Source organism: Vitis vinifera, chromosome 13, assembly GCF_030704535.1.
Source record: "Vitis vinifera cultivar Pinot Noir 40024 chromosome 13, ASM3070453v1".
NCBI classification, from domain to species: Eukaryota; Viridiplantae; Streptophyta; class Magnoliopsida; order Vitales; family Vitaceae; genus Vitis; species Vitis vinifera.
This window is the reverse complement of record NC_081817.1, coordinates 23,017,208-23,043,728: the sequence shown is the minus strand read 5'-3', so window position 1 is coordinate 23,043,728 and position 26,521 is coordinate 23,017,208. Positions and strand designations below refer to the sequence as shown.

General features: G+C 37.4%; 1 protein-coding gene across 2 annotated transcripts in view; it reads left to right on the top strand.

Moving 5' to 3' along the window:
* Positions 1–26,521, top strand: part of LOC100241220 (uncharacterized) — a 61,428-nt gene that overhangs the window by 16,983 nt on the left and 17,924 nt on the right. For both annotated transcript variants that reach the window (XM_002266364.4, XM_010647302.3), the window contains exons 5-7: positions 1,552–1,630; positions 5,857–6,040; positions 8,112–8,177. In XM_002266364.4, the coding sequence (XP_002266400.1) occupies positions 1,552–1,630; positions 5,857–6,040; positions 8,112–8,177 (329 nt within the window). The remainder of the gene's footprint in view (positions 1–1,551; positions 1,631–5,856; positions 6,041–8,111; positions 8,178–26,521) is intronic.

Here is a 26,521-nt window from a genome sequence, read left to right as displayed (position 1 = left end):
GGGAGAAAGGCTATTCTGGAATAGTGGATAAGCAATTCAACTGTGAGATATGACTTACAGCTATACAAGGAGGGAGGGAATCATGCCATCTGGGCTGGGCTAGGTCTAAGATGGCAGCACATACTGATAATCTTAATGTTGTATTTTAGTCATTTGGCATAGGAAAATGTGTAAAGGGCAGTTTTATCCAAAAATTAATTTGAATATTTACAGATGGATGGTTGATGGTTGGGTTTTTCAGACAGTTCTTTTTTTCTAGGGTGTTTTGGTTTCTCCAATAATTTTTGTGGATTTCATAAAGTGTTAATTTTTTCAAAGGTTTTTGATATTTTTCCCTGATTGAAATGTGTAAAATGTTAAATGTTCTATTACCCTTAAAAAATATGTTATGTCAATGTGAGGAAAAAGGGGGGGGGGTGTTGGGATTGGAGCCCTTGCTTCTTTAAGCCTTTTAATGATTGGGAGATGGAGATGGATGAGGTGGAAAACCTGTTATTGTGGGAAGAGTGGAAAGAGTGTGGTTGTGGATGTGGGGGATAGGGTGAGGTGGGGGGAATCAAAGGATGACACGTTTTCGGTAAAGGCTCCTTACAAAGCCTTAGAGCTGGAATCAACAGGGTGCTTCCCAATGAAGATAATATGGAACTCATGTGTGACCAAAAGTAAGTTTCTTTGCTTGGGAAGCAACATGGGGAAAATTTCTAACCTTGGACCAAGTTTAGAAGAGGGGGTGGGCTTTAGCAAACAAATGTTATTTATGTCAAGTGCATGAGGAGTCCATTGACCATCTTCTTCTCCATTACAAAAAAACAAGGGAAGTGTGGAAGCTGTTCTTTAGTCTGTTTGGAGTGCATTGGATGTTTCCTTCCTCGGTTAGGGAAACCCTCTTGGGGTGGAAAGGGGTTTTTGTGGGTAGGAAGTGTAGGGCTATTTGGAATGTGGGCCCTTTATGCTTGTTTTGGTTAGTAGTTTGGAAGACAAGGAACAAGATTGCCTTTGATGATGGTGTGCTGTCCGTGTAAAAGCTGAAATCTTTTTTTGTATATTTGCTTTGGACGGAGTCTAAATTGTTTATAAAAGATGGTCCTTTGATGCTAATTGATTTCATTGATTGGGCTCCTGGTAAGGGAGGGGTTGTTTTTTTTTTGTACATGTCTGGTCAGTTTTTGTTTCAGTTGTAAGGGGGTGAGTCTCTCTTTCTTGTACATCTTAAGTCGCTATTTTAGCTCCTTTTTTGCAATATATTACTCTCACTTATAAAAAAAAAAATGTTAGTTGTGTTACTCGGTTGTCATAAAGGAACATGTAGAGGGCGGTCTTAACCAAAAATGAATTTATCAATAGATACAAATGGATGCTTAATGGTTGGGTTTTTAAGACAGAAAGTTTACTTTTCTGGGGTGTTGTGGTTTTACCAATATATTTTTTTTGGTTTAAGAATGTGAAAGTTCTTTAAAGTTTTTAGTATTTCACCCTAATTAAAATGTGTAAAATATTGAATGTCCTAATGCTCTCTTCCTTAATTAAGTTATGCAAATTTACACTTGACAGGTCGTAGGATATTGTTACACTTTGAAGCTGTTGATTCTGCCTTTTTTGCATGGATAAATGGAGTTCCTGTTGGATATAGGTAACTAATACATGCTTGTGAATAGATTTTGCTATATAAGTTTTTATAGACAAGTCATATACATGTGTTAATTATAAGATCTTTAATGAAGGGGTGGGTATCAATACAGCCAAAAAGAAAAAAAGAGAGATGGATGACCAGTTCCATGCCAGCCTAACTTGAACCCAAACCATTTAAAATTCTAGATAGGAAAAATTAACATCTCTCATTGAACACCTAGACTACACAAACATTTGTGAAGTAGATCTTTCATGACCAACATAAATCGCTCTAATCCTTTTAAAGGTTCATCTATTTCTCTTTTCCAAATAATCCAAAAGAAACATGAGCTCCATCTATTTCTCTCTTCCAAATAATCCAAAAGAAACATAAAGGAGTTTGTTTCCGAAACCACCTTATGAATTTTAGCCAAAAATTTGTGATTCCATCCAAGTAGCATATCTTTGATCCCATGGGGTGGAACCTAGGACACGCAAATTAAAATTTGATCTTTCAAGTCCTTTTGTATGCACAGGCAACACTAGTTAACTAGGTTTAACCTTGGCTGATAAGTTAATCAGACTTTAGAATTTTCTCCTAAATTGTCTCCCAAATGAAGAAACTTACCTTAGAAGGTACCTTAGATTCTCAAATCTCTTTTACTAGAAATAATGAGACAATAATTGAACTCGTAAGAAGAAATTGGGTATACTAGTTTTTTTCACAAGATGGCCAATGTTTATAGAAGAAGAAATTACTTAGCTAGAATCAAAGTGGACAAGGTTTGGCTTTTGAGGATGTAGAAATTAAGGTTGGTGTTGCGGATGCTTTCCATCGTCTCTTTCCAAAGGGTGGGGGTTAGAGGCCGCATCAATAGAATGGTCTTTGCTTGGTTAGGAGAGTGTAGATGCAAGGGGTTTGAAGGCTCCTTTCTTAGATGAGGAGGTTTCCTATGCCTCATCTAACTTAGGAGGGGACAAAGCTCTTGGGCTAGATGGTTTTACTATGACTTTTGGTAGTAGTGTTGGGATTTTGTTAAGGCAGAGGTGATGGATTTCTTGAAAGACTTCTTTGAGTGAAGTTCCTTTGTAAGGATTCTAAATGCTACTTTCTTGGTCTTGGTTTCAAAGAAGGAGGAGGTTGGAGTTCGACGGTGCTTAGGGAGGGTTATGGTGTTGGTTTTCGGAAATAAAAAAAAATTGGGAGGTTTTAAAAGTACTTAATTGTAATCAAGTTTTAGTTGGACAAATGATGTGGCAATACCTTGCTAAAAGACTCTTTCCCCACCCTATTTACCATTGCCAACTCAAAGGAGTGGTGGGTAGCAAATATGCGGAAGCAAGATAGGGAATTGGGCCATTCAAGTCGTTGTTTTCAAGACAGTTCCTTGATTGGGAGTTAGAGATGGTGGAGGCCTTCCTATGAAAATTTAAAAAGCATTCGATTAGGCGTGATGTAGAGGATAAAATGGCTTGGTTAGTTTCAAGGAATGGAAAGTCCTATTTTAGAGCTTTCTACTCTTTTCTGGCCACATAGAGTTCAGAGGCTTTCCCATCTAGAATTATTTGGATTCCATGGGTCCCAATAAGAATTGGTTTTTTTGCATGGGAAGCAACTTGGTGAGGATCCTGACATTAGACTATTTGAAAAAAAGAGGGGTGGTTTTAGTAAATAGATGCTTTATGTGAAAAAGGGAGGAGGAATCCATTGACCACATGCTTCTTTATTGTGTCACCGTTGATATTTGTGGCAGTTGATTTTACTATCATTTGGGTTGCAATGGGTAATGGAGTCTTCAATTAGATTGATGTTGCTAAGTTGGAATGGGGTTCAAGTAGGAAAGAGGAAGAAAGCTTAGTTAGTTCCCCCGTTGTGTCTTTTTTGGACCATTTGGCATGAAAAAAATTGGTGGCTTTGAAGATGTGGAAATCTCGGATCAATCGCTAAAATCTTCCGTATGCATATCTTTTTGGATTATGTTAGGCATCATTTATAGGGGAATAATATGTCTTTGATCGATTTTGTTGATTGGTTAGGAGCAAAGTAGTTGTGTGCAGGTGTTGTTTTCCTTTGATTGCCCTCCTTGCTTGGCCCCTTTGTATACTCCCCATGTACATTGGCAAGCTCTAGCATTTCCTTTTTGTATCACCTTTTTCTCTTTCTATAATATTTTCTGCGGGCTTATAAAAAAAAAGAAAAAAAAAAAACTGAACTCATAAACTTGTAGAATGACCTACTATGAAAATGCCTTAGGGCTCTTTAAAACCAACTAGTCTGCGAGGATAGTTCTACTTCTACTATGATTTAAAAGCTACAATAAAAACTTTATAAAAACTTCACATAGGGAGTTAATGCAGAGTAAGCCCTAATTATGAGTTGATGGTCAATCAGTCAGCTATTATGACCGTATCATTACTTGATGATGCATATAATATTACATCAGTGTTCAGTGGTAACCATATTTCAATAACTTGTAATTTTCGTAACATACTGTTTCAATATATTAACTGAGCCAGTCACCTGTTTCACCTGTTATGCAGACGTTGAATTAATAAACTATACTGGCACATGCACTAGAAACATCATGTGTTCATTTGGTGATCTGTTAGGGCTGAGTTATATTCTCATGTTACACTTTGGAAAGTGCAGGCCCTTTCAGGATGAGCTCTTTCTCTTATTTTCAATGCAGATCATGATCATGATCATCCACATACTTCATACAAGAATAAAAACTCAGCCTGTGAGTCCCAGAGGAACTAAAATATTTCATAGGGGAAATGTAGTTGTTGTTCTTGATTTCTGCATTTGGGGGCTTAATGTGGTCTGATTGTTATAAGAAAATTAACTGGGAAATTATGGAGACCTCCATTGTTTAGCAAAGTAGGAGCCATTGTCTGGTGCAATGGTAAACTGTCAAGCAACCAAGCATGAGTGCACAGCTTCATGTCTTGAGAGCAGCTGGGCAAATATCCAACTCTCCTGGCCATCCAGCCACCAGCACAAATACATAGGCCTCTCTTCTTTTGTATAGTCTCATTGCCGCATCGTCTTACTGAACCCTTTTTTTTTTTAAAGTGATAGGACATCCTTTTATGGTCTTACTTCAAACTACTGAAATAGCATTAGCATCATTTTAAAATATTAGCATTTAGCTTAAAATAGAATTAATAATGCTTATTCATATAAAAAAATAATTTCAGCAAAATGGGGAGCCAAACAATTGATCTCTTTTCTTGGGAGTTCTTTTTCTTTTTCTTTTTCTTTTTAATATCAGAAAAAACATATGTATTAATTAAGAATAAACAAAACATGAGAAGGATGACAAATCCTCATGAAATACAAACCTGATAAAAAAGAACTAAGTAAACCTCCTCAATACAAGGAGCTATACAAAAGGTACAAAAAGTCTGTACAAGTGTAACAACTCCTGGCCTTGTAGACCTTACCCAAAGGTGTGCAAAGCGAAAACCAACTAAGCTGAATTACACTCAAAGGATAAGATTTAAAAATGTCTGTACAATAAGCCCAAAAAGAAACAAAGAAATGAAACCACTTTTCTTGGGAGTTCTCTTAGCCCCTAAGTATTGAGTTTGTTGTGGTAACCACCTTTAGTTGTGCAATGACCTTGACTCTCTAGGGTGGATGGTTATCCTTACTTTTGATTAGAGTTATGTAGTGGTTGTGTTATGGGGGAAGGATTTCTTGTCCTTCTTTATATTTAATTATTTAATGACAATGAAATATTTGTTTTTCATTAAAAAAATCATATAAGAAAAATTTGTCTTTAAATAATTATAGAAATTAAGGGTAATAAATGAACAACATCTTATATCTTTTGCACCATTAAGCTTTTTGCACATAAAGTTATCATTTTAAGTGTCATTCTGACTGTCAAAATGGTAAATAATCCTGCCTTTGTGACATTATTTAAAATATTATTTTTATTAGTATTATTTTCATTTATTTTCACTGTTTATTTAAAATATCATTTTTTACTAGTATTATTGTCATTTATTTTTACTGTTATTGATGTATTTTATATTTCTATTTAACTAGAAAAAAGTGAACAAATTTTTTTTTCCATGATGAAAAATCAAGGGAGAAGGTGATCTTTACATAAGACAATGTCTAATAACATAAGCCTCCTGTTGGGGCAGGAGTGGAGACTGGGGGGATAATAAGATATCCACATTTTGATAGAAATCCTGAGATTTATTAACAAAACTTGCAATATTGTGTCTGAACAGTCAGGATAGTAGACTTCCTGCTGAATTTGAAATCACTGATTACTGTCATCCATGTGGTTCCAACAAGAAGAATGTTCTTGCTGTTCAAGTATTTAGATGGAGTGATGGCTCTTACCTTGAAGATCAAGATCAATGGTGGTTATCCGGTATTCATCGAGACGTGCTTCTTTTAGCCAAGCCACAGGTTAGCATTCTCTTTAGTTTTGTCTTCATTCCCTGGCCTCTCAAAATTAAACTACATTAATGTGCAGTAAATAGCATAGGTAGAGACTCCTATGATAGGTAAAGATAAACATATGCAATGCATTGCTAATGCAATTGCACTTTTTGTGTGATTATGCATGACAATAAAATGTTGCATATTGGTGAATTCCAACTGCTAATCTTAATATGACTACAATGTCATGGAAAATCAATGTTACACTTCACTCTATATAAGCACATTAAGAGAAAATCCAAAGTCAGTTTTTTTATTTAAAAAAGAGGGTCTCTCTCCATACAAATTGATTAAAAAAAAATGGCTGTGCATAGCAACACAACCATGATCTTCTCCAAACTTTAATCCTTAAAGGGAAAAAAAGAACATAGGGCTGTGTGTATAGTCCCCCCATACCAATTCATCATGGCCATGGAGGTGCTCTTTAGTATCCTGAATAAGGGCTAAGGAAGGGGCCTTCTTAGCAGGCTTTTCGGTTTGTGGAAGAGGAGGTGAATGTTGAGTTGTGTGGAGCTTAATTATACTGTACACTCTTCCCCATAACCGCAGATCAACCTTTGTGAAAAGGTCAATGAACTTTAAAGGGGTATTTTAGGCGTATTAGTCTGCCCTAATATTTTGTTTTATAAGTGAAAAACAGTGGAAGTGATCATTGGGAGGCAGGAGATCACCCTGTAATTTTTTCTTTGATTGTAGTGGAAAATCTGCTATGACAAAGTGGACATAGCTTTCACATTGACATAGTGGGATTTTATTCACTTCTATTCCTCTTTTTGGGCCTCATGCAAGGCTTTTAAAGACATTCCTCTTACTGTTATTCAACTCAATTGACATCCGGTATGTAGATTAAAAGGGTTTGGACATCATTAAGAGGAGCTTAGTCAGGACTTTAAGAGGTAATATCTTTGTATATTGTCTTGTAGTCTATTTGTATCGACTCCTTGTATGGTAGAGGAGTTCAATCTTATATAGATTAGGTTTTTGTAATTGTGGGGAGGATTCATTATCCTTCTTTTATTCTTTTTAACCTTAATAAATACTTCTTATGTTTTTTATTTTTTTTAAAAAAAGACAAGAATGGGCAAAATAATTTGTCCTAAAAGCACCTTGGCTATTATTTCACATTTTTTTGTTCATTTGAAACTAGAAGTATTGTCGGTGGATGGAGTTATATAGAAATGGTAAATGGGTAGGATGAGAGTTCTTTCTCAAAAATGAAAAGAAAAGAACTTAGGATATCTGATTGTTCCCCCACCAGTGTCCTCCCAGAATCTGATTTTAAATCCATTTTTTGGATAAACTTGGAAAAAACTGTCCTAGAACAGCAGTCCATATCTCAAAACTGGATTTGCCAACCCACCTGTTGACCTGCAACTCTTAGTTATCCTTAATGACTAAGCGCTGGAGACAGCTTTACACCTGTAAACTCCCAACCTTAGACCAAATGAAATCATCCTGAAACTTTGCTTTCTTTCTAACCTACACTAATAGGCACTCTGAGAGACAGGGGGTAGGTTGGAAAATGAGTCAATCAGGAATCTGTCAAAGTGATTCTACTGTCTTGGAAAAGTATGCTTTCTTTTAAATCATCTAAGTGCTTGGTCATTTTCTCGACAACAGGATGATAAAAACTCATGGCTGTGGGAAGACCTCCAAGTGGATGTTATAGGTATCTCAAAGGTCATTCCCTAATCCGTCAACCAATCCCAAAAGCTATCCTTTCAAGGCTGTCCCAGTACAAGTTAACCCAGAGAAGATACTCTTATGGATGTTAATCTTGATGCAGGAAATCCTACCCAAAGCCTTGATAAGAACCTAAGGCTGGATAGTATAACTTCTTCACTTAAAAGAAAAGATGGATCATCAGCAAACTGGTTGTCTTCATATTAAAATAGTTGTGTGTTGCTTTTTGTAGTTAGAATAGTACATACTTTCTGTCTCTACCCTTGATATGTATTGATTGTACGAATAGATATCAAAACTGAATTTCATTTTTCTATCTTAACTAGTTTTTTTCTATTTTCACATTTACTTGCAGGTCTATATTGAAGACTATTTTTTCAAATCAAACTTGGGCGAAAATTTTTCATATGCAGATATACAGGTATGATAATTAAGTTGGAATTTATGCTGTTAAACGCATTTCTGTCATATCATGTTATAAAGACCTTGCAAGCTTTACCAGCTGCCATATTTGCACCAATTAAACCAGTATCTGTCATGTCATTCTACAAAGCTATCATTTCCAATGAGCATATTTACCTAAATTAAAAGTTTTTCTGTCCCTTTATTGCAAATTTTTCATCAGAAAAGTTTTTGGACAAAGTTGCAAGCATTTAGCAACCAGGGATTGATTCATACACCTATCAAAGAACAAATGTACTGACCAAGGTCGATGTTTATTTCTGTAATTTTGTAGAGGCACTTTTTTGAGAAAACAAATAACGTTTGTTATCTTTACTTGACAAGCAGTGGAGTACATACAAGAGTTCTTTGCTCTTTGAATTGCTATTAATTAAACTACATGGGTGAATTTACTGGTCAACGGACTCTTCAATTGAATACAATGAGCTCAGGTGTTTTATTGATGTAGAACTACAGAGAAGTTTCCAGTACTAAAAAATTAAAGTTGAATAGATAAGAACTTTAGGGCTGTAGGGGATGAAAATTTAGGCAAAGTACAGCAATAGAAGCTGATGGAGGGTGTATAAGAAATCTAGTTAGGGCTCAAGAAGGTAGTATCCAGTCAAACAATTGCATCCAGCACTGCCTGCACCTTCAACATTAAAATCTGAAAAACAGAAACTATTCTATCATTCAGAGGAATAGTATACATATCCTAAAGGAAGAAAAGAGAAATACAGCTCTATTCTAATTAAGGTAAAATGAATTTAGCCGTGATTCTGTCAAATATTCCAACACTCTCCCTCAAGTAGATACAAATATATTTTGCATTCCCAGCTTGTTTAAGGATTGATGGAATGTGGAATTTGATAATCCCTTGGTGAGTCCATCAGCCAGCTGCTTGGTTGAAACATAAAGTGTACACACTTGTCCACTGTCCAATATGTCCTTGATAAAGTCAGTCTATCTTCACATGTTTTGTTCTATCATGGTGGATTGGATTGTGGGCTATGTATACGGTTGCATTGTTGTCACAAAATAACATCATAGGTTCTTGAATTTTAATCTTAAGATATGTGAGTACTGTTTTAACTTAAAGTAACTCACAAATCCCTTGTGTCATGGATTTGAATTTGGTCTCAACACTTGACTGTGCCAGTACTAGTTGCTTTTTGCTCCTCTAAGTAATTAGATTTTCTCTCAATAGCATGCAATACCTTGTTGATCTTCATCAACTAGAGAACCTGCTCAATGTGCATTAGTGTAGCCTTCTAACTGTAGGTCTCTAGTCTTTTGAAATGTAACTCCTTCACCAGGGGTTGTCTTGAGATATGCTTGAATACTTTGCACATTGCTTCTAAATGAGACTTCAACGGTGAATGCATAAATTGACTCACTACACTAATCACATATGCAATATCGGGTCTTATGTGATAGATAAATCAACTTTCCTACCAAACTTTGATATGTGCCTAAGTTTTTTTTTTTTTGATAGGAAACCACGCAAGAATATATTGATAGAAAAAAAAGTACAAAAGGAGGATGAGGAATCCTCCCTCCAAAAGAAAAACTAAACAACATGAAAAAATAATAATACACTAGGCCGTCCCATTGGAACTATTTGAACTATAAACTGATAGCCAATCAAGTTGTAATACGTTAAAGGGGGTGCCCTTAAAACCCGCTGAACAAAACGCCCAAAAGGACGCAAGGAAATGAATGGAATCCCAAAGATTCCCTGAATTCCTAGCCTTGTCCTCAAATATCCTAGCATTTCTTTCCCGCCACACAACCCAGATTAACGCTATACTCGCATTTTGCCATAGAATTACCCCTCTCTTGGACTTGCCAAATCCTTTGTAATTGATGAACATCATGTCTGAAATGCTTTTCGGAGGAACCCAATCCATCTTGGCTAGCTGAAAAAGTTTGTGCCACAACCCCAACGTCACTGAACAATGGAGAAAGAGATGATCTGCTGATTCTCCTTGTTCCATACACAACTTACATACGTCAGGGCTAATAGCTTTGTGGAGTCTCCTCAATTGTAGTAAGTCATTGGTATTCACCTTCTTATGTGCCACAAGCCAGATAAAGGCCTTAACTTTGAAAGGGACTTGAGATTTCCAAACAAACTTAGTGGGGAAAAATGGAGATGAATCAGGCATTTGGGACAGGGCTGTAAAGAAAGATTTGACTGTGAACAAGCCTGAAGAACATAAGGACCATGATCTCGCGTCTGAAGCGGAAGTGGATAAGTTCATACAATCTAGAGAGTGCATGAGGCGTTCTAGATCTTCTATCTCAGAATTGATTAGATTACGACGGAAATTAAAGTTCCATGAGAAAGGGCGATACGAACCAAGGATTGAAGATATTGGAATATTTTTATCCATTACTACTCGAAATAGTCTTGGATATTGGTCTTTTAAAGTTTGGTCCCCCCACCACAAATCTTCCCAAAAGTGAATTCTTTCCCCATCTCCTACGATAAACCGAGTATACTTGGAAAAATCCTGAAAGCCTTGTGCTATGGCCTTCCAAGGACAGCGATGTGACCATCTGACTATAGTATTGGCATCCCAACCATTTGAGTGTGTCCCGTATATGCTAAGAATGACCTGATGCCAAAGAGATGTACTCTCCCTAGGGAACCTCCACAACCATTTCCCTAGAAGAGCACGATTCCTTAAAGGAATCTTCCCGATCCCCAAACCCCCTATAACCCTCGGCTTGCACACTGCTTCCCACCTAACAAGATGATCTCTTTTACCTTCCCCAACCCTTGACCATAGAAAGTCCCTTTGCATCCTCTCGATTTTTGCAGCCACTGAAGCTGGAATCTTAAACAAAGAAAGGAAGTAGCTAGGGATATGGGAAAGGCAAGAGTGTAGGAGAGTTATCCTACCACCAAAAGATAAGTAAGCCTTTTGCCATCCGTCTAATCTCCTAGAGATTCTCTCAATCACTGGATCCCAGAATCCACAAGCAGTTGGGTTCCTTCCCAAAGGAAGACCCAGATAAAGAATGGGCCAATCTGAAGCCTTGCAGTCAAGCAACAACGCTAACCTAGAAAGATGATTCTGATCAAGGTTGATGCCATAAAGATTACTCTTGTCAAGATTGACCTTAAGCCCAGAGATTTGACCAAACACTAACAATAAACTCTTAAGAGTTTGCAAATCTTCCTCTCTAGGGTTAGCAAATAGGATAGTATCATCTGTGAATTGCAGATGGATCACCCTACATCTATTTCTACCTACCCTAAAGCCCTCTAGCAAATTTCTTTCCTCAGCTTTCAACAGCATTCTACTCAACACATCTGCAACAATAGTGAATAGGAAAGGGGATAAAGGGTCACCTTGTCTTAAACCTCTAGCTGCCTTGAGCCATCCTTTAGCATTACCGTTCACTAGAATAGCATAAGATACCGACGACAGACAACCTCTCATCCAACTCCTCCATTTAGAACTAAAACCCTTCTTCTCCAACACGTGATCTAAGAAATCCCATTTCACATGGTCATAAGCCTTTTCAAAGTCTATCTTGAACACAACTCCCTCCTCCCCTGATCGTTTTTTCTCGTCCACAATCTCATTGGCTATAAGAACTGCATCCAGAATTTGTCTCCCTTGAACAAAAGCACCTTGAGTGGAGTGGATGGTCTCTTGTAGAACTCCTCTTAGACGCCCTGACAATACTTTTGCTATTATCTTATATAGACAAGTGATCAGACTGATAGGTCTAAAATCCGAAATCTTCTTTGACTAACTCTTTTTAGGCAAAAGGACTATGAAGGAAGCATTAGTGTTTTGATTAATAATCCCACTATTGTGAAACTCTGCAAACACCCTCACTAAGTCTTCCTTGATCACCTCCCAACAGTCCTGAAATACTGCTATGGTGAAACCATCAGGCCCCGGCGCCTTATCCCTATCTAACTGAAAGATGGCATTAAAGATCTCTGCTTCGGCGAAAGGGGAATCCAACCTAGAAGCACTCTCTTCTGAAATAGGGGACTAATCAATACCTTCTACTCTCCATGACTCGCCAGGAGGATTCGAGTAGAGCTTTTTGAAATATAGTAATATCTCCTCTGTGATGCTCTCGGAACTGTCCAACACCAAACCTCTTTCATTCTCCAAGAGTTTGATGAAGTTCTTGTTACGTCTCCTATTAGCCACTTTATGAAACAGCTTTGAGTTACAATCCCCCTCCTTAACCCATTTTATCTTAGCTTTTTGTTTCCAATGAATTTCTTCCCTTAAAATTAGCTCCTCTAACTCCCCTTTTCTTATAACTCTTTGAGCTGCAAGATCAGAAGAGAGAGCCCCTTCTTGTTCAATGGCATCAATGTTAGCTATTTCGTCCAATATGGTTTTTTTCCTTTCCTTAAGCATTCCAAAAGTATTCTTATTCCAATCTTTCAATTTTGCCTTAACGAATTGTAACTTCCTCATGAACTTGTGACCTTCCCAACCATTTCCTTCAAATTCTCTCCACCAACTGCTAAAGCTCTCTTTGAAATTATGATGTTGCAACCACATATTCTCAAACCTAAAAGGTGTTGGTCCCCACTTGAACGGATTAGTATCCAAGACAATCGGCCAGTGATCTGATGTCCATCTAGGAAGTACTTCTTGAAGGCTTTGAGGGAAGGAAAGCTCCCACTCATTTGAATAGAGAAACCGATCCAATCTCTTACACACCGGTGACTCCTGCATGTTTGACTAAGTAAAAGAGGCATTCCTTAATGGGGGATCATGTAATTCGCTTTCTCTTATAAAACCATCAAAATCCCTCATACTGGAAGTGACTCCAGATCCCCCCAGTTTTTCTGATCTTCTCCTTATCACATTGAAGTCACCTCCAACACACCATGAGGGATAAGTAAGGCCAAAAAGGTCTAACATCTCCACCTAAAACTCCTTCCTAATTGAGGGATTGTTTGGACCATAGACTGCAGACAACCACAATGGTCCGCTTCCTTCCAACAAGAACTTGACTGAGACGGAAAAGGATCCTATTACCACCTCCTCACCTCTCATTTTTTTTGAGTCCCAAATGATCAAAATCCCTCCTGAAGCCCCGCACGCCGGAAGAATAACCCACTCCTTATTCCTAACCGACCAAACACTACCTACAAACCTTCTGTCGCACTCCTCTCTTTTTGTTTCCTGAAACATCACTACATCCGGATTCTGAAGCCGCAGAAAATCCTTAACCACCCTCCTCTTTGTCCTAGATCCCAACCCCCTTATATTCCAACTTATGATTTTCATAAAAACACCTCACTGCCCCTAAAACTCCAGACCATCACCACCAAAGCTCAATTGCCTATGGCAATTCTGTTCTTTCGTCTTGAGTACACCTTAATATCCAAGGAACTCAAGACTTCACAAACTTTAGCCATCTTGCTAGGGGAAAGACCTTCTATTTGGAATCCACTCATCTGGGAGAAATCTGAGTCTCCCTTGCTTACTGCGCCCAGAATAGGGGCCCCATGAGGCGAGCTGGAATTGGTCTTATCATAGATAAAGCTCTCAGACATCAGATTCATTCCAGCCATCTGGGACTCCACTTCAACATGATTAGGATTGCCAACAAACCCAAGACGATGATCCCCAACGTCACTTTTTTTTAAGCAATTTTCAGTTAACACTCAGTTTTTCATAGGAAACTGGGAATGAAAGGCTGAAATGGAGAGATCGGGATCAAAAGGACTCTTGTATGGAGGAGCCACACCGGAGAAGGGATACCGTAAAGGCAGAGAAGGCTGAGAAGAATGATGAGCAGATACTTGGAAAATTCCCACTTTCGTCATTCCACAGTCCCCCCCAAAGATAAGCCCTTTTTCTCCGTTCGCGTGATAAGAAGGATGATCCGAGACTGAAGATCCACTATGAGAATAACCCACAAAGCCCTTAACACCTTCTCCGTCTTCTCCTATAGCATTATTGCGCATTTTCTCCTTCTCTTTTGACATAAAAGGAACCCTAGGAGTATTCCTTAGTTCCTCGATTTCCTCCGTTGGCGTCGTTCCTTCCTCAGAACCCCCTTGAAACAAAAGAGATCCCACTTCGGCGACTTCTTCCACTGAAAGAGAATCGCTTCCTGTTGGCGATCTCTCAGTCGTAACTGGCTCTTCTCGGCTTCGATCTCCTTATCGGCTTACAGAGCTTGACGGAAGTAGGACATTCCACAGCAAAAAGGAGCAAAAGGTAAAACACTCCTATGAAAAAAACTACATTCTTGTTGTCAAAGACCATATTGGAAGTTAAGTAAATTTATTTTTACAATGATATTAGAGAATTTTCATTTGAATGGTTGGAATGTTAAAATTAAATGATGGTGACTAGTGAATAAAATAATTTATTTAATAAAAACTTTAAAATGAATATCAGTGAGGTATGAATGATGTCTAACATAAAAAGTTGGACTTTGGAAATGATGCATAAACACATGCGCGCACGCACGCACACACACACACACACACACATATATATATATATATATAAAATCAACATGTATAAGAACATATGCATTCTTAGAATTTGGAACTAAAAATGAAATTTTAAATTTTAAAAAGTTTATTTTTCTGGATTTTGTGATGAATGTATAAGAACATATGCATTCTTCGTGTCTCTAGCATATATGCATATGTATGCATATTTTTTCTATTTATTTTTAATTATACAAAAAAGACATAAGATACATGCTATGATATGATTCACGGAACAGAAAAATAAAAATACGATACATGGTATAATTTACAAGTTAACAACTATGTCAATAGGGCTAAATGAGGCTGGTATTTTTGAACCAGTAGGGTACAAGGATTGGGAGCTAATTATTCAGGAAAATGATTAGAAGAGTGTCTTTTGAGGCACTCAGATCAAAAAAATTAGAAGACTAAGAAGAATCCCACCACCTAACTTCTATATCATTTCTCCTCCCCTAAGGATAGATGTTTCCAAAAAAAAAAAAATGGTTTTCCACAAAGGCCACATCTCTAATTATGTATTTTTTTTCTGGGTAGGTGGATGATAACACTAATATCCCTTTTATATGGATGCATACCCCAAGAAGATGCATTGGATAGCTCTAGGATTAGATTTTCCTCTCAAATGGCTGTGAAAATGAACATAGGATACATAATTGAATATTTTTTGAGGTAATTTCCCAATCCCCTAAAAATTTGGAAACAGAATAGAGTTTTTCCTCAGGAGATTTGAAATCAATGATTCTAGATGGCATCCTATTTATCATGTGGGTGGCTATCAAAATAACTTATCCCTAGTAAGTTTTTAGACCATTCATTTTGAAGAGTATAGCATGGACAATTTCTAATAAGTGTGTTTTTGCCTTTAGTAACCTCATTTTGTTGGAAGGTGTTAATGCAAGATGAGTAATGGATTATTCCCTTATTTTGAAGGTACTCAATTAGATTTTGGTTAAAGTATTCCTTCCCATTATTAGATCTAAAAGTGTGTATTTTGGCCCCAAATTAATTTCGAACGAGGTTGTAGAATGTGGGAAAGATAGATGACACTTTTGATTTAGTTTTCATAAGATATACCCAAGTAGAACAAGTACAATAATCCATAAATGTAACATACCATATTGTATACCAAAGATGTTTGTAACAAAGGATGGTTCCCAAATGTCTTAATGTATTAAACTTAATGGTAGAAAATCTTTACTAGCATTCATTGGAAATGGAAGATAATGGTGTTTAGCAATTGCACAACTCTCATAGTGAAAACACTAACATTAACATTCTCAAACAAAGGGGTAAATAGCCTTTTCAACACAAGGGATTGGGGCACTAAAAGCTTCATCATCATAAATATCATCATCCTTATCAAGGACTCTACCATGGAAAGGATATTTATTTATAGGTGGATTTCCTAGAGGTGTAGGAAGTAGAAGTGTCCAATGGGCTGGGTTGGGCCAGCATAAACCAATGTTTAGTGGGCCTTTACAGGCCAATGTGTCAGGCCAACACAACCCACTTAAAAATAGTGTCGTGTTGTGCTGGCCTATGCAAACCAAATAGGTGGCCCAATGTGGCCCATGAGCTTGTGTGGCCAATCATGTCGATGGGTCGTTCTGGTATGGGCCACTCACTTTGTTAAAATTTTAATTTAATTTTTCAAGTCATTTTGTCTTAATTTTTTTTCATTATTAAATGAAATTTCTTTTTGCTCCTTTAAACATCTCTAATAATTATACTTTTTTATTTTTTATATTTATCAAGTTTGTAATTGTAAAATTTATAGAAATGTTAATTTTTTGTTATTAAAAATAGAAAAAATCATATTTGAATATGTTTTTTTTATCAAAATAATAATAAATTTTAAATATTAGCATATAAAAGAAAATAAAATATAAAAAAAAATATAGTTCTTTCATTCAATATTTCAACAAATTACATGGAAAAAAAAAAAAAAAGTGAGAATTGCATCACTATAGTTTGAGTATATCCCAACTAGGTTAGCACCCACCCAACTATCAATCATATGAATTATTTAACCTTTAAAGATGAGTCTCATTTAATAGATTTAGAAGAAATGGACAACATATATTTCTTCAATCTTCATATTTACTTTTGTCTCTTATTCAATCTTCATCAATCTCTTAAACATTTTTGTCTTTATTGATATCCAAATTCTCGAGTTCAACTTTACATTCATCTTCCAAATTTTGGAGCCCCATGCGTTCATTTTCCCAATTCTTCAAACATGTCAAAGTTTCAAGCATCTTTGGTGCGAGTCTTGTCCCCTTATCTTAATTGTATTTCCAACTATAGAAAAAGCAAATTTCAATGCTACAGTAGATGCTGGTGGAGTCAGTAGATCACGTGTCATTTTAGATAGTATTGGAAAGGTGGATTCATGAAATTTCCACCATTTCATATTATCAAAATTTTAAATTTCATTGGGCGATAGGTATGAAGAGTGATTAGTATCTAAATATTTTGAAAGATCGCACATATTTGAAGGACTAACTTCTTGTTTTCCCTTAACTAATTGCATAAAGAATGGATCATTTCCATATACACATGGAGTTATAGCACTTGAAGAGGCACTACCATATTTAGTCTCATAAGATTTAAATAAGGTATTTAATCGTTCGTATACCTTACCCTCCTCGAATCCCTACAAATAGCTAAACAAAAAAATAGTGAAATATTCTTCCCATATTTAATTTTTTTTTTCCATTTGTAGACATATTTCACTAAAGGGGACACATTCCCTATATTGTTGAAACAAAACACTGATGTTGCAAATACATCTAAGTTCTTTACAAGATGTGGGGGTATATACAACAGAGCACATGGTAGTAGTATTATAAAAAACCTTCAAGAAGTTTAAAAAAGTAAAATATTTCTCCTAATAGTCTAAAGTTATTTTAATTTCACCTATCTTACAATTGACATAATCTGATAATATGTTATTATACCCTACACAAGATTTTAACATTAGGTAGGTAGAATCAGGTTCTGGATTGACATGTGGTGTGGGGATATAGAGCTGTCCCAAAGGTTCTCGCACCTCTACATCTTGGCAGCCCATAGAAACGCGTCAGTTGAAGACATGTGGGACCAGAATGTTGGAGAAGGAGGCTGGAACTTGAGATTTATTAGGGATTTTAATGATTGGGAGGTGGAGATGGTAGGTGAGTTGCTCCAAGTGTTGAGGGGATTCAGGATTACTTGGGAGGAAGATTCGGTTTTTTGGAAGGGAGGGGGAAATGGGTAGTTTAGAGTGAAGGAAGCGTACAGCCGATTGGATAGGCCTATGGATGTCGTCTTCCCGAAAAACAAAATTTGGATGGAGAGAGTTCCAACTAAAATCATGTTTTTTGCTTGGGAAGCTACTTGGGGAAAGATTTTGACTCTTGATAGGCTCCAAAAGAGAGGATGGCAGCTCCCTAATCGGTGTTTTTTGTGTGCTTGCGAAGCGGAAAGTGTGAATCACATTCTTATTCATTGTACAGTGGCTAGAGTGCTATGAGACTTAGTGTTGGGTTTAGTTGGGGTCAAGTGGGTGTTCCCTAAAACTGTAAAGGAGGTTTTATATAGTTGGGGGGGGGGGGGGGGGAGTTAGCAATTCAGAGGTTTAAATATTCTTTTGTATGTAATATTTGGGGTTGGGCTAAATTGTATATGGAAGAGGAGCTGCATTCCCTTTTAGGATTCTTGGAGTGGCTTGCCTCCAGTTAAGGGGTGGTTTGTTTTTGGCCTTTTTGCTTGTAAGGCTTTAGCTGCCTTGTATACGTCCTGTATACTTTGGGGCTTTTTAGCCTTCTTTTATTGAATTCTGTGTTTGCTTATAAAAAAAAAAACATTAGGTAGGTAGAGTTCCAATGATGACTGACATCACGACGGAATTTTCTCTTCTTCAAACCAACCGTTTTACATAAAGCATTAAATTCTTGTAATCTGGTAGATGGATAAATAAATTGTATAACAAACCAGATAACCTCTAATGAGGGAGATATTAATTTTAAACCATCTTGTACTATTAAATTAATTATATGACTAACACATGTCACATGGAATATCTCAGTAAGCGGACCTCCTCTAATTGTTCTTACAAATAAATCTATGACACTAGTATTGTTTGAAGCATTATCATAGGTAATACTAAAAAATTTTCCTTGTATGTCAAACTCTTTAAAAATACTTGTAATAGAATCTTATATGGTAGGTCCATCTTGAGGATGATATATTATACGATAACCTAATATTTTCTTATTTAATTTCCAATTTCAACCTATATAATGTGTTGTCACACATGTGATCCTATTTTGATAAGTCCATATATCTAAGGTCACAGATATAATACCTCTATTATTATTAAATTCTTAGATTATTAATTGTTTATAATCCTTATAGTTTCTAATTATATTACCCCGACAAGTATTCATAGGAACTCTTTGAAGGGTTGGTTGGACACAGTCTTGAATGTAATTTAAAAATCTAGGATCTTCTCCAAATGTGAATGGTAGGCTCATACTAGCCACAAATTTAGTAAACCCTTCTTTATTTCTTTGTTGATTGAATTTAAAGGTGGACATTGATGATGTACTAGATCCTATTTCAGTTTGACTTATTTGGGATTGCCTAAGGTTTAATGCACCATGTTTTTTTGGTACATTATGTTGAGAGAGAGAGAAGAAAACCTTAATTCTCATTCATATATTTTAACTACTTACAATTGAGAAGTATATATATATATACAAGCCTAGGAAAACTAACTACCATACATGTAACCTATATTAAAAAAGGAAAGACTGTACACTATATATACATTATATTCAACACTCCCCCTCAAGCTGGAGCATATATGTCATATGCACCAAGCTTGTTACAAATGTATTTAATCCTAGGACCTCTGAGAGATTTAGTAAAGATGTCTGCTAGTTGATCATTTGAATTAACAAAACTTGTAGCAACACATCCTGATGCGATCTTCTCTCTAATGAAATGACAGTCAACTTCAATATGCTTAGTCCTTTCATGAAAGACTGGATTGGATGCAATATGTAATGCGGGCTGGTTATCACAGATGAGTTTCATCTGTTCATCCTTTCCAAATCTCAACTCTTGAAGAAGATGTCTCAACCATATGAGTTCACATGTTGCCAGAGCCATAGCTTGATACTCGGCTTCAGCGCTAGATCTGGCCACTACATCTTGTTTCTTACTCTTCCAAGATATTAGATTACCTCCAATAAAAACACAGTACCCTGAAGTGGAACGTCTATCTGTGGGTGAGCCAGCCCAATCTGCATCTGTGTAACCAACAACCTGAGTATGACCTCTGTTCTCGTACAACACACCTTGGCATGGTGTGCTTTTGATATATCGAAAAATGCGGATTACGACATCCCAATGGCTATCACATGGTGACTGTAGGAATTGACTAACAACACTCACAGGAAAAGAAATGTCTGGACGAGTAATGGTGAGGTAGTTCAATTTACCTACGAGTCGTCGATATCTCCCAGGGTCTCCTAAAGGCTCCCCCTGTCCTGGTACAAGTTTGACATTCGGATCCATAGGAGTGTCTAACGGTTTACAGTCTAACATACCGGTTTCTTTCAGGATGTCTAAAGCATACTTCCTTTGGGAAAGGACCACACCAGAACTGGATTGAGCTATCTCAATTCCCAAGAAATACTTGAGTTTCCCCAAGTCTTTAGTCTAAAAGTGGGTAAAAAGATGTTGCTTTAGTTTCTGAATACCATCCTGATCACTGCCTGTAATGACGATGTCGTCCATATAAACAACCAGATAAATACACTGCCCCAAGGAGTTATGATGATAGAAAACTGAATGGTCTGTTGTACTGCGAAGCATGCCAAACTCTTGAACAACAGAGCTAAAACGGTCAAACCATGCTTAAGCGAAGAATGCGGATTACGACATCCCAATGGCTATCACATGGTGACTGTAGGAATTGACTAACAACACTCACAGGAAAAGAAATGTCTGGACGAGTAATGGTGAGGTAGTTCAATTTACCTACGAGTCGTCGATATCTCCCAGGGTCTCCTAAAGGCTCCCCCTGTCCTGGTACAAGTTTGACATTCGGATCCATAGGAGTGTCTAACGGTTTACAGTCTAACATACCGGTTTCTTTCAGGATGTCTAAAGCATACTTCCTTTGGGAAAGGACCACACCGGAACTGGATTGAGCTATCTCAATTCCCAAGAAATATTTGAGTTTCCCCAAGTCTTTAGTCTGAAAGTGGGTAAAAAGATGTTGTTTTAGTTTCTGAATACCATCCTGATCACTGCCTGTAATGACGATGTCGTCCATATAAACAACCAGATAAATACACTGCCCCAAGGAGTTATGATGATAGAAAACTGAATGGTCTGTTGTACTGCGAAGCATGCCAAACTCTTGAACAACAGAGCTAAAACGGCCAAACCATGCTCGAGGAGATTGTTTCAAGCCATATAGAGAACGACGTAACCTGCACACTAAACCAGACTCCCCCTAAGCAACAAAACCAGGAGGTTGCTCCATATAAACTTCCTCGGCAAGATCACCATGAAGGAAGGCATTTTTAATATCCAACTGATAAAGAGGCCAAGAACACATAGCAGCCATGGAGAGCCAGATAGGTGATCAGAAGCTCCAGAATCTAGAATCCAGGGTCCAAGAGAAGATGTGTGGGTAAGGCAGGCAGAGACATTACCAGGCTGGGCAACAGAGGCAATAGAAGCCTGAGATGTTTGAGATGCGGAGGAGCTCGAAGGCTAAGGCAGTAGAGAATCAGAGGACTGGGCCATATGGGCAGTGCGAGGAGGCCGTCCATGTAATTGATAGCAACGATCACGAGTGTGGCCAAGTTTATTGCAATAGGTGCAATGAGGACGTTCGCCTCTATCTCGGGTACCACTGCGTCCTCCTCGAGAGGTAGTTTGAGAAATTAACACAGAAGAATCTGAAGTGCTATCAGATGGCAAAGTCTAAGTGGAGGAGATACGGAGGAGGCGAGCAAACACATCATCCAAGGACGGAACTGATGAACTACCAAGAATCTGATCACGGATAGGCTCAAGATCCGGACGGAGGCCAATAAGAGTAAGGACCATGAAGAACTTGTCAAGCTGTGTTTATTGAGCCCCAACATCAGGAGTAAGAGGCATCACAGTCAAGAACTCCTCCTTAAGAGAGGCAATCTGACCAATATAAGTAGATAGATCCAAGTTCTGTTGGCTGATATGGACAATAGCAGAAGCCACCTTATAAAGACGCTGGATATCATTCGTGTATAATCCTTTGGCCTGAGTCCAAAATTTAAAACAAGTTTTGTAGGCCCGAAGATGAAGAAGAATCCTGGGATCAACCAATTGCCATAATACACTACATAACTGTGCATCTATCTTCCTCCACTGTACGCGGTCAACCTCAGGGATATCTGCCTCCTGGGTAACCAAGTGATCCTCATATTCTTGACCCATAAACCAAAATTTAACAGAGGCAGACCAGGAAAGATAATTTTCACTGCCAACCAATTTCTCCGAAGTAATCATAGGAGATCCAGATATGACAGAGGAAAAAATGGAAGTTTTAGTAGCCATATCCACTTATCTGGGGAATGAAGTATGTTTGGATCGAAGAGAGCCCTAATACGGCTTCAGATTGCGGTGTGGCACCACCGAAAAAGGGAGACGACCTCAGATCGCGGCGTGGTACCACCAGAAAGGTAGAAGAACACTTCCCAAGGCACGTGCAGGGATTGGGTGGAGAAAAAGTAGCCGGAGCTTCGCCGGAAAGACTGTTTGGAGGGCCGACAGAGACAAAAATCCCCAAAAGAGGTACATGCAGGGCTCGGATGGGAGAACCAGGGATGTAGGGAGGCTGGTCGGCGTCAGGCGAAGCTGGAGGAGGAGGCGCGTCGCCGGAAAAGGCCTCACGCGTCCTCACGCGCCGGCGTGTGAGATTCAGTCGCCGGCCGTAAAAGTGCGCGTGGCCGGCGCGTGGACTGTTTTCTGGCTCCGGTGCTTTGGGAAAAGTTGGAGATCTCCTCCAGGCGCTCCTCTTGGTGTGGTCTGTGTCGGAAAAAGATGTCGCCGGAAAAGTTTGTCGGAAAATTTGCCGGCGGTGAGTGTTTTCTGACGACTATTCGACTAACCGGAAAGTTTTGGGAGATGGGGAAGGTGACCGGAATGAAACACGGCCACCGGAAAGTTTCCCGGAATTGATGACACGGGGAATCTGGAAAGAATTAGATTTTCTCCCTTGACTCTGATACCATGTTGAGAGAGAGAGAAGAAAACCTTAATTCTCATTCATATATTTTAACTACTTACAATTGAGAAGTATATATATATATACAAGCCTAGGAGAACTAACTACCATACATGTAACCTATATTAAAAAAGGAAAGACTGTACACTATATATACATTATATTCAACACATTATTTGGCATATTTTTTAAGGGAACTTGTGCTACTAGTAGCTTTGCAACTATACGTTTTTTTACAATATTAACATTCTGTTAGATTTTCTATCTCTCCTCTTGTATTTTGTCTATTTATTATAGTGACGTGATTTTATACTATAGATGTGCATCTGCTAACTCTATATCTTTTGCCTATTGGATCGTATTGGGAAAGGTTAGAGGGAGGGACACTAAGGGGGGGGGGGGGGGGGGGGGCGTTCTCCTCATCTTCTATAGGGTTAAATTCATTACACTCATTAATACCAAAGTCAAGGTTTTCAACATTTAGGTAACAGAAATCCATCTTTAATTTTAGAGAAAATAAAAAATAAAGAAAGGTAGAAGGAAGAGAACAATTAAATGAAAATATAAAATTAAAAAGTAAATGAAATAACTAAATATAACTACCTTGACCTTGTGATAATGAATACTTGTAGAGTTAGTAGATACCTTTGACACAAAAGAACTTGTAAGTAATGAATACTTGTGGAGAGTAGATAACTTGAAGCTTTTAATTGAAGAACATGTAGAGAATGTAAACTTAAAGGAATGTAGAAAGAGAGATTAGAGAGAATTGTTTTTTTTTTTTTTTTTTTGATTGGAAAGAGAGAATTGTAAACAATGTAAAGAAAGAGAATAGAGAATTGTGTGAGAAATAATTAAAATGAGGGGGTATTTATAGAAAATCATTGGTGAGTAATGTACTTATTTATCATTAAAACTAGTCGTTATATGGTTGTTGAGAAGGATATTCTAGATATTTGACATAAAAAAAATACTAATAGTGAGTGATTTACTTATTTATCCTTTAAACTAATCATCGTATGGTTGTTAGGAAGGGTAATATAAACATTTGATAGGATAAATAAAAAAAATAGCTATTGATTCACTGTTTTACCCCTCAAACTAGTTGTTATATCGTTGTTGAGAGAGATATTATAGACATTTCATGTGCAGAAAAGAAAAAAGGCAAAAAGTAATATTTGAACTGACCAAGTGGGTCGGCATGACAGGCCAACACGATGGCATGACATGCCATCTCCTTAAGCTCATCACGACCCAAAGGAATGGGTTGTGCTAGCGTAGCCCAGCCTTTTGGTGTGCTGAGCCACGAGCCAAACTGGGTGGCCTAGCCCATGGGATACCTCTAGGCAGTAGACCCACTTAGGAATCCCAAAATTTTCTACTATTTGGAGATTGATTGGAGCATTGTCTCATTGTCTCATTGTAGACTCATCTATTGTTTCCCCCTCAAGCATCAAGATATTTCAACAAATAACTTAGTTCCACAAGAAGTTTGGTCATAATATCTTTCACCTATTTCAAATCAACTTGTGGGGTTGGCATAGTTGTTGTGAGGTTTTGTGCATCCCCTTGAACAACCAAGTGAGATTGTTCTAATTGAACGACCTTCATATTTGATGAAAACAGAAATCATGAAAAAATTGAAGCAATGACAAATTATAAGAACAAAGGTAATGTGAAGATAAAATGTGAAGTACTTAAACTAATACCAAATTATTTCTAGATTGGATGTATACAATAGGAATAAAAACTCAAATAAAGGCCTATGCAATGACTCTAAGGAAGGCACAAGATGCAAAATAGGTATGAACTTAGTGGAGGAATTGAGCCCTTGAGATTAGCACAAGGATTCTAATGATGCACAGCATATCCAAAAGTTGACCTTAGTTGTAATTTAGCCCCAGTAGTTTGGTGGCAAAAACTTTGTGTTCCAAAAACATGTACAAATCAACCGTAACTATAATTTAGTACATGTAGTTTAATGGGGAATGCCAAATTGTTGCAGTATAGTGGTAAGAATACCCGACACAAAACACCTCCAAAATTAACCTTACTCTGATACCAACTAATGTAGAGAGAGAAAAATAGAGGAAAAATATAGAAGTAGAAGAGAGAAATTCTAAAAAATTACGAATATTATTGATCAAAAGTCTAAAGTGTTTAAAATCATTGAGTCTATATATATAAAAAGACAATCCTAATCCTAGCAGGATACTAATTTTAATGATTCTAACTCTAATAAAACTTTATCACTAAATAATAATAAACCTAAAATAAATAACAAAATAAAACATTTTGGACATGTTTTATTGGAAGACTCACCAAGAGGAAGCTTGAAAGAGTCAACCTCAATAAGCTTTCCAAACCTGTTGGGGTAGGGGAATGGGTGGTTGATGATTTTGGAACTTCTCTCTCTGGGATATATCAGAGAAGGAGAGTACCTTTGATATATGATCGGTAGTTGTGCTGTATTATGGATCTTTATGAGGCTTTTGGTTAGTCCTTCACATGGAATACTCACCAAAAGGAAACTTACTCATCCATTGGACTTGTTGCAGAATTTCTTAGCTTAGATGGCTTTGCCATTCACTTTGTTTTTCTAAGGAGTTCTGTGAGGAGTTCTTTCATAATTTTCCACTTTTCACTCACTTCATTTTTTAATTGCTGCACTACCTAAGAGTTCTCTCTTCCAACTTTTTCCTTTCTTTATTAGTAAAGTTTCCGTCATAAGCATGTCTATGCGTGGGAAGACACATGGGGAAGAATATTAACTTTGGACCTGTTGAAGAGGAGAGGAGTGCCTTTAGGGAACAAATGTTATATGTAAAAGGGAAGAAGAATCTGTTAAACCACATTCTTTTATATTGCGCATCAGCACGAGTCCTGAGGCAGTTGATTTTTTCTTTATTTGGGATTAACTAGGTGATCCACTCTTCTATATGACCAATGTTGTTAAGCTGGAATGGGCACTCTGTTGGGAAGTGGTGGAAGAAAGCATGGTTGTTTCCCCTTTGTGCCCATTTTGGATAATCATGCAGGAGAAAAATCGGAGGGCCCTTGAAAATGAGGAATTTTTGGAGCAATTGCTCAAATCCTTTTTTATGTGCAGTTTTTTGGATATTGTTAGGCACTTTATAGGAGAGACATGTATATCAATGGCGGATTTTGTTAATTGGTTAGGTTCATATTAGGCATGGGAACCTTGTATACTACACCCCTCACACCATCTTTCCCCTGCCCTTTATACTTCGGTGTGGCCTTGTTGTATACCTTTTTGTATCACCCCTTATTCATTTTATATATATTCCTTGTGCTTATCAAAAGAAATAAAATAAAATAAGCGGTGTGTATGTGTGTCAGAAAGATGTCTCATGGACAAGAAGAGTATTGTATTACCTGCAAACTAGAGATGGAACTGAAGATGGATCTTTACCCTTGAAATGATTCCAACAGCTCTTTCTTCACATCCTTATAGAACAGCTTGTGCAATATCCTACCATAGTGACAAGGGAAGGGATAGAAGTGATCTTTCTATTCTAGCCCTTTG